Source organism: Drosophila eugracilis, unplaced genomic scaffold (genome assembly GCF_018153835.1).
Source record: "Drosophila eugracilis isolate 14026-0451.02 unplaced genomic scaffold, ASM1815383v1 contig_90, whole genome shotgun sequence".
Classification (NCBI taxonomy): Eukaryota; Metazoa; Arthropoda; class Insecta; order Diptera; family Drosophilidae; genus Drosophila; species Drosophila eugracilis.
This window is the reverse complement of record NW_024573812.1, coordinates 9,110,103-9,123,049: the sequence shown is the minus strand read 5'-3', so window position 1 is coordinate 9,123,049 and position 12,947 is coordinate 9,110,103. Positions and strand designations below refer to the sequence as shown.

Sequence of the window (12,947 nt, the reverse complement as noted above, 5' to 3'; positions counted from 1 at the left end):
CGAACGCCATTGACATACGTAAACTGATTCGCACCACTCCCCGGGGGAATCCCCGAGCTCCCCCAAACTCCGGTCTCCAAACGGCAGCTTCGAATGCCAAATGCGAAATCAATGTCGTGGTTCCTTTGATTCCCCGTAGGTCCGCCCCTCTGCCTCTCTGCCCAACCCTCCATTCACTACGTTCGGTATTCCCCATTCCACAGATCCTGCTCCATTTATTCTATTTGCATGTTGCATTGCCATTCCTGAATTGGGGGAAGGTATATTGACTATTTGTTGAAGTTTGAGAGAATATCTTTATCTACCTATTTATCTTTGGATAAATAATACATCAAAATATACAAATATTTACTATCTTTTAGGATATTTGGTTAACTATCTCTTGCAAACTTGACTTTACCAGTACCACTTACCACCTACCACTTTACCAGTACATCTGCAATAGGTTTTAAGCTTCTAAACTTCATTGATATAAAATTAATGGATTTTTATTCATATTTCAGATATAAATCTAATAGTTAATATTACGTTTTGTTCTTACTTAAGACTTGGATATGCTTTCCAGTTTTCAACCCAATTTTAGAGTATCCAAACTTCGGTTATTTTGAAACACAAATGAATTCGCGATGTTTTGTTTCATTTTCCGTTGTTGCTGCCGCACATGATTTGCCTTTCACCCGAGCAGAGAGCATGCCCTCGGCCTCAGCTCACGCCCAATCCCGTTCCTCCTCCCACTGCATCCTTCGCCACTCTTTCCCACTCGCCGTCAATCCCTCAGCCCTCATCCCGCTCAAGCCGCAGGGCACATTGCTCCAAAAATGTCAAAGTGCCGCCGCTGACACCGCTGGGCCTTTGTGTCGGGAGACGTGGGCGCGGTGGAATGGTGGTACTAGGGGCCAGTGGGTGGTGGGTGGAGGCCATGACAAGGGCGCGAGGATGTTTAACATGTGCGCCAAGGAGCAGGAGAGGTGTATACATGTGTGTGTGTGTGTGTGTGTGACACCCGCGAGAAATGCCTCGCATTTTTCCTCTTTTTGACCCACTTTGCTTTGTCGTCAGCAATGTGGCTCCTGTCGCAACTCCATCTCCTGTCGCCCCCCTCTCTCGTAGTGTCCTGTCTCCAGTCACCAGTCGCCAGTCTCGTATCCCTGTACCCAGTCTCCCGGCATATGTCACTCGGCAAGCGTTTAAATTGGGCTTCTTCCCTGGCCACATAACTACATGCCCAACTTCTACTATACTATATATGCGGAATATATAGTATGTGTGCCAGTATGTCGGGTTCGCCTTGTTTTGCCGGTCGCCTTTGTGCCATATTTTCACAAATTGAATTGGCCATGTCAGAAATGAAAGGATGCAGCTATGAAAATTTCTGCATTCAAATTTTTCAACCAAAATTATTTTAGCAAAAAGTTTGCCGCATATGCCACGGCTGCCTGGCGCAGCCAGCACCAGGTCACAGTCTACAGTCGAACGTCTATAACGTCTACTATTTGTAGTGTGCTGGGAGGAGGAGTATATGGCACTAAGGGAATGTCTATATCTGGAACTAGCCGTTTATTAGGTTTTTCTAGCCTTATATATGTATGTCTTAGAAAGTATCAATATGGTTGAGTTTTCCTTAAATCAAGAATTTTAAACTTAAATGGTATTGATATTGATTTCAGTGTTGGAGTTTTAGGCAAAAAAAGAAAGGTCTGATTATAATATGTTACTATTTGTTTATGGAATCTTAAGTGATTCAAAAATAATATAAAATATCACATCACTATAATAATTATCATATCATTAAGGGTATATATGTTGAAGAGTAAAAAAAAGGATCATCATTGCTGAATGAAACTGTAAATGATTAATATACTTGTATGATTATTTTATGATTGTTATTAAAACATCTGTGTTGTAAGTATAATCATAAAACATTTTGAATATTTTCTTATTAGCAATGTCTATATATCATGTAGATATTAATCATTTCAAAGTCTGATAATGATTTGTCATGATTGTTATTCATTTTTCATCAGTGTTACTTTCATACTACTTAAGTTCAAGCTTATGGGATATCATGATTTTTATTCTTATACCATCAGTGTTATGAGCATTAATATCAACATGATTTGAATATTTTTCTCATTTTAAAGTACTCAATATAGATATCCTGAATACATCCAATCCCATATCATATTGTAATATGATTTTTATTATTCCATCATCAGCCTTGAAAATATAGTGAAAAGAGAACATTAATCTAGTACTTCTATTTAGAATCTTATCATTGTTAGAAGTTATCTATATCTCATAAGTGTGATATATACTCCCTAACTTATACAGACTTTTCCAAGTCCAATCCTCAGAAGTTCTTACTTTTTATTTGCGAACTGACAATTCCATCTGTAAAAGGTCAACTGTATTTTTTGTGGCTGTCCACTGGCCCACATTCACAGCCCCATCTTGGAGTCACCCATCTCCACCATAATAAAGTTATTATGCATCCGGGGCAAGGCGAACCCGACTAGACTGAACCACTTTTCCATCTCGAATGTGAGTGTGTGTGCGTTTGTGAGTGGCACAGACCACTTCTGGCCTGGAGTGGGCTAAAAATCCTAACGTCGCCCCCGACAGCCCGACACATGGCACTTGAGCAAATTTGCATAATAGAAATTAAAATGGATTTTAACATTTCTGTTTTAGATTATGTTCAGTGGCTGCCTGGCGATGGAGACGGAGACGGAGGGTCACCGGAACCAGCTGCAGAATCCTTGGAAACAGATTGTTATTTTTGCTTGTGGTATTTGGTATGGTAGCTGGCCCGTCCAATGGGTAATGCTCGTATGGAATTTAGCAGATAGCCGCAATGCCAACATAAGGCAGATATGGGGCATATGCAAAGATCAGGGGAATCCACATTGGTCAAGCATGAAAACCCGGAAAATGTTGATGATTCGGAATGCAAATATGTAATGAAAGTTTATATAAATGTTGGCTAAAACTTTTTATGCTGCTGGAATGGTCTAAAAATGTCTGAGAGTAAATTATTGTGATAAGAAAACATAAACTTTTTTTTTTGATCATTTTTAAAGGCAAAACAATACTTTATTTAGTATAAATATTTTTCGTTTCTTTGTAAAATATCTGCCCTGAGAAATGATACATTTCCAAGCATCCCAACTCCATTAATCATTCTGACTAATAGGAGAAAGAAAGTAAAATTTGCAAAATACTCACCTCCTAAGACCAGACATTATTTTTAAATCTTAATCTTGGCCTAAACGTTTCTCGGCACAACCTCAATTTATATAGTATATGCAGTATATATGGCTCCTCTGGTGGTGACCTACTGCTCGAACCGACTGCACTCCTTGCGGAATTGGGTCTCATTTGCGTAGGCCAGGAAACTTTCCCCGCCGCCATCCCAGATCCCAAATGGCTTGCTCCACTTTCTGGCTGGCGTGCCGAAACATAAAATGGCATTAAAGCAACTTTTAAATAATGCAAAAAGACATTCACACACACACAAACATTCCTGCTTAAATACTTTGATTTGGACTCGCATCCGAGCGAGGAAGCCAAAAATGCTCGCTTGCCCGTAAAATGCTGCATCGAAGGGGGCGGGCTGGCCAAGGGGGTGGCAAACATATTTGCTTAAACTTTAACATTTTGTCCTTTAGCATTTTTAGCAATATTTGCTGCTGCAGTTCTTGGCCTTGTAACATTTTGTGGCCAAATATTTCCAGAGCTTGGCCACAAGCCAGCAAAAATGAGCAGAAAGCTAAAAATAAGAGCGGATGGGGCATGAAAATATGTGGAATAAATAAGCTCTTAAATTGTTGTTGTCATGTGTGTGGTTGTAAGGGGTTAAGCGGGTTTGAAGGGGTTAAAAACCACTTTCAAAAAAATGTACGCCAGCTATGTTGATTATAATTAAAAACTTATTTATTTTCTCGCATTATTGTTGAGGAATTTTTAGTTTACACATTTTTAATGCTCATAAAGAGCAGGCATTAACATTTTTGAAATTGTTAATGGTAGGAAAAAGAGGTAAACTTTAATTAGTATATTCTAGAAATTAGAACAATAAACTCCACATTTATGTATTAGATTTTTATATAAATTAAATTGAAAACATGAAAAACTTTAATAAATCGAAAAAGGAACAAAAATCATGCAGAGAGCCCCCCGAAATAGATTTTTTCTGCTCTCATTCTCTCATACTGGGATTATTGGAAATTTGAGGAAATCCTCCTCCTACATTTCGAGTTATTTTTCTCATTTTTTTTTGGTACCAGTATGAGCCGCTTATTGAGCATTGCTGCTGTTGTTGCCTGCCACCGATGTTGCTGCTGTGCAGTTGCCGGACATGAGGCTGTGTCGCCTGTTGGGGGCAGGGCCACCCAGCCACTCAAGGAGCTTATGCATGCGAGGGCTTATCCTTTTTTGAATCGATCTCTTGCTCTTTTCACAAGTCCATTATTACGGCTCGTTGGACCGTCGGCAGAGCCAACAGCTGGGGAAAGTGTGCTTAACCTTGAACTTCAAAGGAATGGGCCAACGCTGTGTTCTGTGTTTTCACTCGCTTTTCACAGGCAATTTCAGGCCGTAAATTAGTTTTATGTTGCTCGATTTTGCTTTTATTAAATTACCTTTTTCATGATTACTTGCAAACTTCATTTGGAAAAATGCCTGCCGACGGAAATAGCCAACGAGGTCGACTCTGTCCCGCAATAATTTGCGCCATTTTGTAATTTCAGTTGCCTCCTTTGGCTCCTTTAGCCTCCTTGCTCCTTGGCGATGCTCCTCCGTCGTTTTCGCTTCCGCTGATTTCGGGTCGAAGACCTAATAAAGTGCCCGCAAAAACCATCGGGACTCCAACTTTCCCGTACTCCGCGAAATCTGCAGCACTCCCACCTTACAGGTTAATTATCTTTGGTGTAATTTAGTGGCCTGGCTGCCGAAAAAGGCTTTCCATTTTAATTTATTTGACCAAATAAAAGGATTAGATTAGATTCCCTGATAAATGGCCGTCAACTTGCTAGTTAAATAGCAAAACTGTTCGTTCGTTTCGGGGCGCAAATTGAGTTTGTTCAAGCTTTGGAAAATCCTAAAGCAGTTTTTCCAGGAAACAGAAAGGAAAAGTTGCCAAGGACCTAATTATCATATTTTTGTGGGTAATTTTTAAAGCTCAAGGTAGGTGGCCCTGAAGTGTTCTCTGCATTTAAGGGAAAATTTTATGAAAGTAAATGAAATAAATAAGGAAAACCTTTTGTCATATTAATATTAATTTATAAAAACTATAAATAAAGATTATTAAAAATCCAAACTGAATTTTAATAAAATCACTCTAAAAGAAGCGGAAAACACAGCTTGGAATAATTTCAGTAGATTTTTATGTTTATTCATTTCTTGTCTTAATCCTAAAGTAAACAGTATTTTGGTACAGCTATCTCAGTTTAACTTAATATATTTTAAATCAGCATTAATAGCCAAGTTGATTTAGCCACGTCTATCTCTCCGCTAGTACTTCAAGATTTAACTTTTTCCCATGGAAGCACTTTATAAGTTTTGCAACCAACATCTCATTATCGAAGGTTCTTTAATTAACTTCTTGTAGGTACCTGAAACTACTTTAAGGTTTGGCAATACAAGTTGTATCAGAATCGTGTTGTAATGCTTGGCTGTTGCCACATTTTTATCATTTACTTCTTTTACTTGGTTTGACTTTAAAGATTGAGTTTGAGCCATAAAAAGATTCAATCTGTTTGGGACAAGATGGTAAACCAAACAGTCAAATCAAATATAAATCTATCAAACTTACCATTAACATAAACGACTTTAAGTTTTTAGCTAATAAGAAAACCTTGAATCGCACCTTCCCATGAATTAGTCGAAAGTGAAAGAAGTCGATCAAATGGTTCTATGCAACTTAATCAGAGGCTATCAAACGAACTGATAAACAAGTCAAAGAAAATTTCACTTTCTACATAATTGATGAGCTTTGATGCAACAAACCTGTTTTGTTTTCCCATTCTTTCTTCTTAGACCTTAAAAGGTATATAGTGTTTATCCATAGGTAGGTAATTTATAGCGATAAATCAGCATCAAAGATCTAAAACATCTTATTAGTAAGTAATTCCCTTTTATAAACGGAAATCATAGAACTTAAAAACGATCTAAGTTAGGAAGTTAGGGAATAGTTTTCTTACCCAAAACTTGTAAGAGATGAAAACCGCGGGTATTCCGTAGTCGAGGAACTTGATTTTCCTAAACATTGTTTTGATTTTCATTGTGCGGCAAGATAGAAGGTGACGTGTTGAAGATATGTCTGCGCAGGTGTTACAGACACCTCTCTATCTGCCCCTTTATCGATGTAGGCCATCAGCTAGGTTACACGAATTTACAACTCCAGTTGGCCCTATAAAAACCAAACGCTGCATTGTCTTAGCCAACAGTTAGCTTTCATCTCTTCGACAAAAAACAACCTTTCAGAATGTATCTCCTTGGCGTTTTCCTCCTGCTAGTCGGCACCAACATCTGCCTGATTGACGCTAATTTCGGTAGTGACGAAGGAAATGACTATACCTATGGAACCCAGGCATCAACCGACACACTAATAGCTAGTGAAACGATAACAAAATCAAAAAGTATGGGTACTACAACGAAAACGTATACCCTAACGCAAGCTGGAACTGCCAAGACTATATCCTACATCAAGATCACGGATCTAAAGAAAAAGCGAGGCGCTACGGCGGAAATTACTGCCGGTGGAGTGGGCTCTACCACGGTCACGATTAAGTTCACCTCAGCTCGGTTTGCTGATATCAAGTCTCAAGTGGTCATATACGGAGCAGCATCTTAATACTAAGTTTTGGGGAATGAAGTCCAGTCTTTAAATTAAAAACTTAAATCAAATTGTTTGCCATAAACTTAAAATGTAATACCTTCATCGACTTCACAATCATAAAATACAGTATTTTAAATCTTAAATTGAACTTCTCTATTTCTGTAAGGCAAATATTTGCTATAACAAAGTGCAGCTTAATGTAATTTAACTTTTACTCTTATTTGAGCAAGCAAGTTGGATGTCTGCGATGGTTTATCTACTATAAACACATTAAAGAGATGAAAATTAAGATTTCTTTTTATATTACAAGTTGCTTAAATTAAACATTCTTTTTTAAGAAGTTAACCTCCCCCTGTCTGAGATATAAATAATCCACAGGTAGCTTGTCAGACGGAAAAGTTAAAGAATTGTTTACTTGCAGACCAGTTGATGCATTAGCAAAATTGAAATCAGAAGATTTATAAGTAAGCGTTATTAAGGCACAAGCATATAGGATAGATATAGGGATATATACAGATATACAGTATAAATCAACTGCGGCTCACAGCCATTCCACCGAAATGCGAAATCCGACTGCTGACAAGTGTCACCGAGAGATGCTATGACAAAGTGTCAAAAGAATGTTTGACATCTGACTGGCTAGTCCCATCTCTTTCGCTCAAAACGCCCCGTCTCTCTCTTGCACTCCCTTGCACTGTGTGTGTGTGTGTAGCCTGTGTAGCCTGTCCAAATGTACATTTCTCATATCTCCTCCGAGTTCTCCGATGCTGGTACATCTTTTCCCTTTTTTTTTCAGGCCAGCAGGGCTTTCATATTGCCGCTTTTTCTTATATTTATCCATATATACATATATATTCCTGGTTCCAATGGGATGCGGGATGGCCAGGTAGGGATACACGGACTGGGATGAGGGATAAGGGGTCCGACTGTCTCTGACAGGCTCACACGTTTTTTTTCTGCCCATCCCCACGGCGATCCTTTTAGCACCTGCCCCCCAGACCCTGGGTGTATAATTTCATCTGCCCAGTGATTGAGTGTCGCAGTTTTACTTGTGCGAAAAATAAAAGAAGATTTTTACCTAGAAATCGGCGATAGAAAGGGAAATATTTTGCATGACTTTCCCAATGAATCTCAGACAGCACTTGACGTATCGACGAGATCAAAAGGAATCTTACGGTGAAGAGGTGCTCAAAGATATGATGGGTTTATATAGATAAAATTATTTTTAATATTGTGGTGAAGTCTTTGTTAGTAATAAGAAAACTAAGAAATTATATTAAAGCCTTGAACTTTGAAAAGATTATCCCGAAGTAGCAGAAACTACCGCCATATACTTATGATAGTTCCATCTATTTCTCAACTTTATCCACAGAAATCGCAATTAAGATAAATTAAGGTAGAGTGCGTGGGCCAAAGGTCAACTAGCAAAGACCGCAAGATGGCCTGCCACTGGCAAGTGGGTCAGTAAGGTGTAATCAGCGTGAATCCATGCCACTGGGAATAGACCCACTCCCAAGACCATGCCCTTAAACTCCCAACAGCAGACTGAAGAGGTCCCGCAAAGATAAGGCCAAGACTTACCGCGATTGCCGCCCAATTTGTGGTAGGTAAGTTAACAGTGGGAGAGAATTGTGGCTTACTCTCACTTGTGGATTGCAAGCTAACAGCAGGAGAGAACCAAAGGATTTCCCCTCCAGCCTGTGGAAACCAATTTAACAGCAAACTCTTTAAGCAGGATTTCCATTCGAGTTTCAAAAATCCCAACTTGTTGACTGTCCAAATGAAAAGCCTGCAAATATTTGCCCAAAAATGATGTATGTTGTTTTTCCTAACAAAGCTTTCCCTACAAAAATAGCCGACATCAGCGCTTGACCATAAATATTTTTGGGTCTACAATATCTCTTCAATGTTTGTCGCCGAAAAAAAGGGACTGTTTGTTTGAGTCCTGGAATTGGATTAACTAACCCAAAGGACTAAAGGCGCCCACACAAAATGTATTAAAATAAATCTCTGTAGAGAGCCACTTGCATAATTAACTGAACTTGTTTGCCGTTCTGACCGCAATTGTGGATTGACTTTTCTACCCTGTTTGAGGTGGCAATCCCACATGTTTCTGTTAACTAAAAATACTAAAAATAAAAAGCAGGGCAACCCTAAGTATGAAAGATGACAACTTTGCTGACAAATGTTTTGGGTCTTTGGCATCCCTATCAAGCTGGAAGTCTCGAGTGTCAAGGGGAAAAATATTAATTTTTATAGAGTTTTCCATCGCATTTCCCTAGAATGTCTGGCAAACAAGAGGGCGAACGATGTTCGCCGGAAATTATAGCCTGCAAGGCCATCATCAAGAGGTTGTTCTCCAGTTCCTATAAGAACATAGCCTGGGTCTTCTATGAACCATTGGATGCCCAGCTCTTGGGCCTGTACGATTACCATGAGGTTGTCAAGGAACCCATGGATCTATCTACCGTCAGGTATCGCGCGAACAGGGGCTGTTATCAGACTGCTGCGGATTTTGCCAAGGATGTGCGGCTGATTTTCTACAATACCTATCTCTATACCAATCCCGGTCACCTGTGCTATGAGATGGCCAAAAAGCTGCAGATCATCTTCGAGAAAATGTACGCCCAGGTTCAGGTATATGTATCCAATTTAGTTGGAATGAATGCAGAGGATGACAGTTCATCCAGCTCATCTGGTTCATCTAGTTCATCGGATGAGTCAGACGAATCGGATTCATCATCGGAGGATACAGAACAGAGCGGTACAGAGGTTTCCTCTTTAATGGGAGGAAATCCTAAGCAGTGGACTGCACCAGTCTACTCGGGGACTCAGATGGAGGAGACGCCATTTACCACCGAAGAAGATCTCGATCTGCATGCCAAGATCCAGCAGTTGGATGGCGAAGTGCTGCTCCACGTAATCCATTTGATCCAAAGGATGGAGGGAGCCAACTACTGGAAGAAGGAGTTGGAGTTCGACATCTGCCAGTTGAAGGTGCAAACCAAGCGCTCCATCCTGGAGTATTTGGTCAGCAAGGGAATCACGGGCAAAAGGATGCCGCGCACCAAACCCAAATACATCTAAATATTCGAATGTGAAAACTGTTTTATTTTTTCTCTAATTGATCTTGCCCAAAAGCCTTTCCTGCTCCTTCCTCTTCTCGCGCATGGCCCGATAGTTTCGGTACTCTCCATTCCACACCTTGGCTCGCATGATCTCCTGTGGATTGGAGGCTATGTAGGCGAAGAAAGTCCGGCGAGGAGGTCCTCCGGGCACCAGATAATTTCCCATGGCATACCAGGCGGAGCTCATGATGTCCAGGTAACGAGTGTTCAACAGATCATGGAAGGTTCGCTTCACCAAGGCAGACTAGGAAATGGAAAGGAAAATGGGGTTTTCAACACTAGAAGTTATAGAAGCATAGTTATAACTCACCTTTTCCTTGATCTGCTTGTAGTTGCTAAAGTTTTCTTGGGATCGGGACAAACGATCTATGCCCATAAGATCCGGATCAGGAGGTTGGCTCTGCAAAAGGGTGACCAGCTCGAATATCCGGCTTGCCTCGGTAATGCTCTCCTCGAGCTCCTGTTGGCTGTAGGTCTTGCCGTAACGCCTCTTTACCCATTCCCGCAGCACGGGCAACTTGTGGGCATCCGGCAGGGTGGCAAGCACATAGCGTGGTTCCTTCCTAAGTTCCCGCATTCCATCTTTAAGCAACTTGTTCATCTGCTCATCATTGTCGGGATCAAACTTTTCGGTATCCTCGTAAGTCAGTGCCTTCCGCTGGGTCAGCCGTTCCTTTCGCTCCATCTCGGCCCTCTTGATGGTGGTCTGCTTCTCCCAAATGGCTTTGACACAACGCAGCACCGCCTCCACGATCTCTGCCTTGTAATTTATGTGGCTTCGACAACTGTGGTTACTCGAACGATCCAAGGTATCCTGACTATCAGTGTGATCCAGCTCGCTGAAGAGATCGAAGGGTATCTCATTTTCTTCAACCACTTTCTTTTCCTTCACTGTCTTGTCAATCGCATTATTCGCGATCACTGCCTTCAGACCTTCGGCATTTTCGTCCCGCGGCTCCTCCTGCTCAATCGTCATCTCCGACACGAGGCAATCGAAGTCACAAGGATTATTTTCATCCACTTCGTCCTCTTTATCCAGCGCTTTCACGAACGACTTGGTCACGATCTTCTTCAGGTCAAAGGGTTTCGGCTGGCCGGATTGAAAGACCCGATGGTACTTGAACAAAAAGGGCTTATTGGGTCGGGGCCTTGAAAAGAACATCTTTTTGGTCCTCTTGCTGGGCAAGCGAATTTCGCACTGATGAGCCTTTGAATTGACTTTCCTCTTGGCCAAATGAAATGATACGCCCGTCTTTTTGGGTACTAGAGGAACTCCGCATTCCGGGAGGTCGAGTTCTTGGTTAGTCAACTGAGATTTCTCTGTGAAGTCGACGGCTTGCATGCGGAAAGCAGTGTTCACGAGCTTGCGAGGTGGTGGCTTCCATTTCGATACCTTCTTGGGCTCTTCCACCGGAGGTTCCGGCGGAGGTTCTTCTACGGGTTTCTTTTTACCCTTTTTGCCCTTTTTGTCCTTTTTGTCCTTTTTCTGTAAAAGTAAATTTGAGATTTTAATTGGGTTTCATATAAGCTAGCTTCCTCACTCACCGGCTTGCCACCTCCGCCCTCGAGCCTCTTGCCGTGGTAGGTATCATATGCAGCCGTGTGACCGATGGTGCAATCCTCACCCACCAGAGCCCGGCTGATTTGATCCTTGTCTTCTGGCCACGGCTGTGATACCAACATCTTCTGGCAGAGTACACAATCGAAATTCTCGATGGTCAACACTTTGGTCTGGTCGCAGTGCATTGCATTGCGATGTCTCTCCATGATTATGTCGATGTCATGCTCCAACTGGGACAGAATCCTTGCCTTTCGAATTTTCGCATACGGTTCTGTAATATCCAGCAGTTCCAAGCATCGGTCCCTCGCCTTGACCGCCAGTTCATCTCTTAACAACTGGGCCTGCACGACCTGCCCCTTGTGAATCAGACACATATTGGCCTCGGGTTCCCGACTCTTGGGCTTGTCCTCGTCCTCCTTCTGTTTTCCCTCCACGGCACCTAGCTTAAAATATCGCTCCAGGGTCTCGGAGAGAGTTTTCTTGATCAGACGCTGGCCGGGATTCAAGCGATACAGGGCATACCAAGGCTCTTCATCGTCCTTGCCATAGATGGGTGGTCCATTATTGGGCCAGAAGTTGAAGGACACCACAAAATCCGGAAGCTTGGTGGTCAATTGTGAGGTTCTCTGAACGGGTCTCGGTTGCTTTTGGAAGTAAGGCGATTTCTTTGATGGTTTCTTGGCAGGACGCTCCACTGGTGAGGATTTAACTTTTGTCTGCGGCTTTTTGGTCTGGGGCGGCGGGAGTATAATGTCCAGAGCTCGAATAGTGGCCAACAAATCGATCTTGGCTATGGCATTCATTAGCAACTGTTCGTTAATGCCGTAGATGCCATCCTTCCGACTCGTCTTGTAGTAACCTTCAAGCACGAAGAACAGGAAGGCCAGTATATTGTTCCTGCTCAGCTGGACCATCCGGCTGACCTTCTTTTTGGATAAAACCGGCTGAAGTCCTAGGGCTGTCAGGGCTTTGTACATCTTTTCACCCGTGCCCTGCTCATAGTCATCACGGATGCACTCCGTCATGGAGTACATAGCGGCCTCCTGGTGCGTGGATACGCCCATATACCAATTGGCCAAGTCCAACTTGAGTTTGAACTCATTTAACTTCTTCTGGAAACTCATCGCGATTTAATCTGTGTCCAAATTTCGTACTCAAAAATTTGTGTTTTTTTTATAAAAAAAACTGTTTTAAAACTGGAAGTTCGGATTCAGAACGTGTGGGGTAAAAAATTGTATTTAGAATGATTTGATAAATAGGAAACTAAAGTCAAGGGTTCTTATGATTCAATATTTAACCAACTTCTTGGAGTTTGAAAATTATTTTTTGCCTTTAATCTAAATCTCTTTTCTAAGCATAATCTTAACCTCTCTTGGGATCATAAATCCTTGTATCTAATATAGAAATATCCTTCTAGAAA

General features: G+C 41.5%; 3 protein-coding genes across 3 annotated transcripts; 2 read left to right on the top strand and 1 right to left on the bottom strand.

The window, feature by feature from the left end:
- Window positions 1-6,424: 6,424 nt before the first annotated feature.
- LOC108112354 lies at window positions 6,425-6,981 on the top strand. Its single transcript, XM_017222182.2, has one exon. It carries the CDS (start codon window positions 6,485-6,487, stop codon window positions 6,851-6,853), a length of 369 nt encoding a protein of 122 aa, XP_017077671.1. The 5' UTR covers window positions 6,425-6,484; the 3' UTR covers window positions 6,854-6,981.
- A 2,140-nt stretch (window positions 6,982-9,121) lies between these two features.
- LOC108112209 (bromodomain-containing protein 2) lies at window positions 9,122-9,940 on the top strand. The gene has a single exon (XM_017222026.2). The coding sequence runs from the start codon at window positions 9,122-9,124 to the stop codon at window positions 9,923-9,925; it is 804 nt and encodes a 267-aa protein (XP_017077515.2). The 3' UTR covers window positions 9,926-9,940.
- LOC108112208 lies at window positions 9,929-12,673 on the bottom strand. Its single transcript, XM_041819675.1, is given in 3 exon segments — window positions 9,929-10,210; window positions 10,277-11,478; window positions 11,481-12,673. Coding segments are annotated over 3 exon segments (2,625 nt in total). The 5' UTR covers window positions 12,652-12,673; the 3' UTR covers window positions 9,929-9,958.
- Window positions 12,674-12,947: the final 274 nt, after the last annotated feature.

Coding starts and splice junctions, on each gene's coding strand:
- LOC108112354 (XM_017222182.2), top strand. CDS start 6,485: ATGTATCTCCTTGGCGTTTTCCTCCTGCTAGTCGGCACCAACATCTGC.
- LOC108112209 (XM_017222026.2), top strand. CDS start 9,122: ATGTCTGGCAAACAAGAGGGCGAACGATGTTCGCCGGAAATTATAGCC.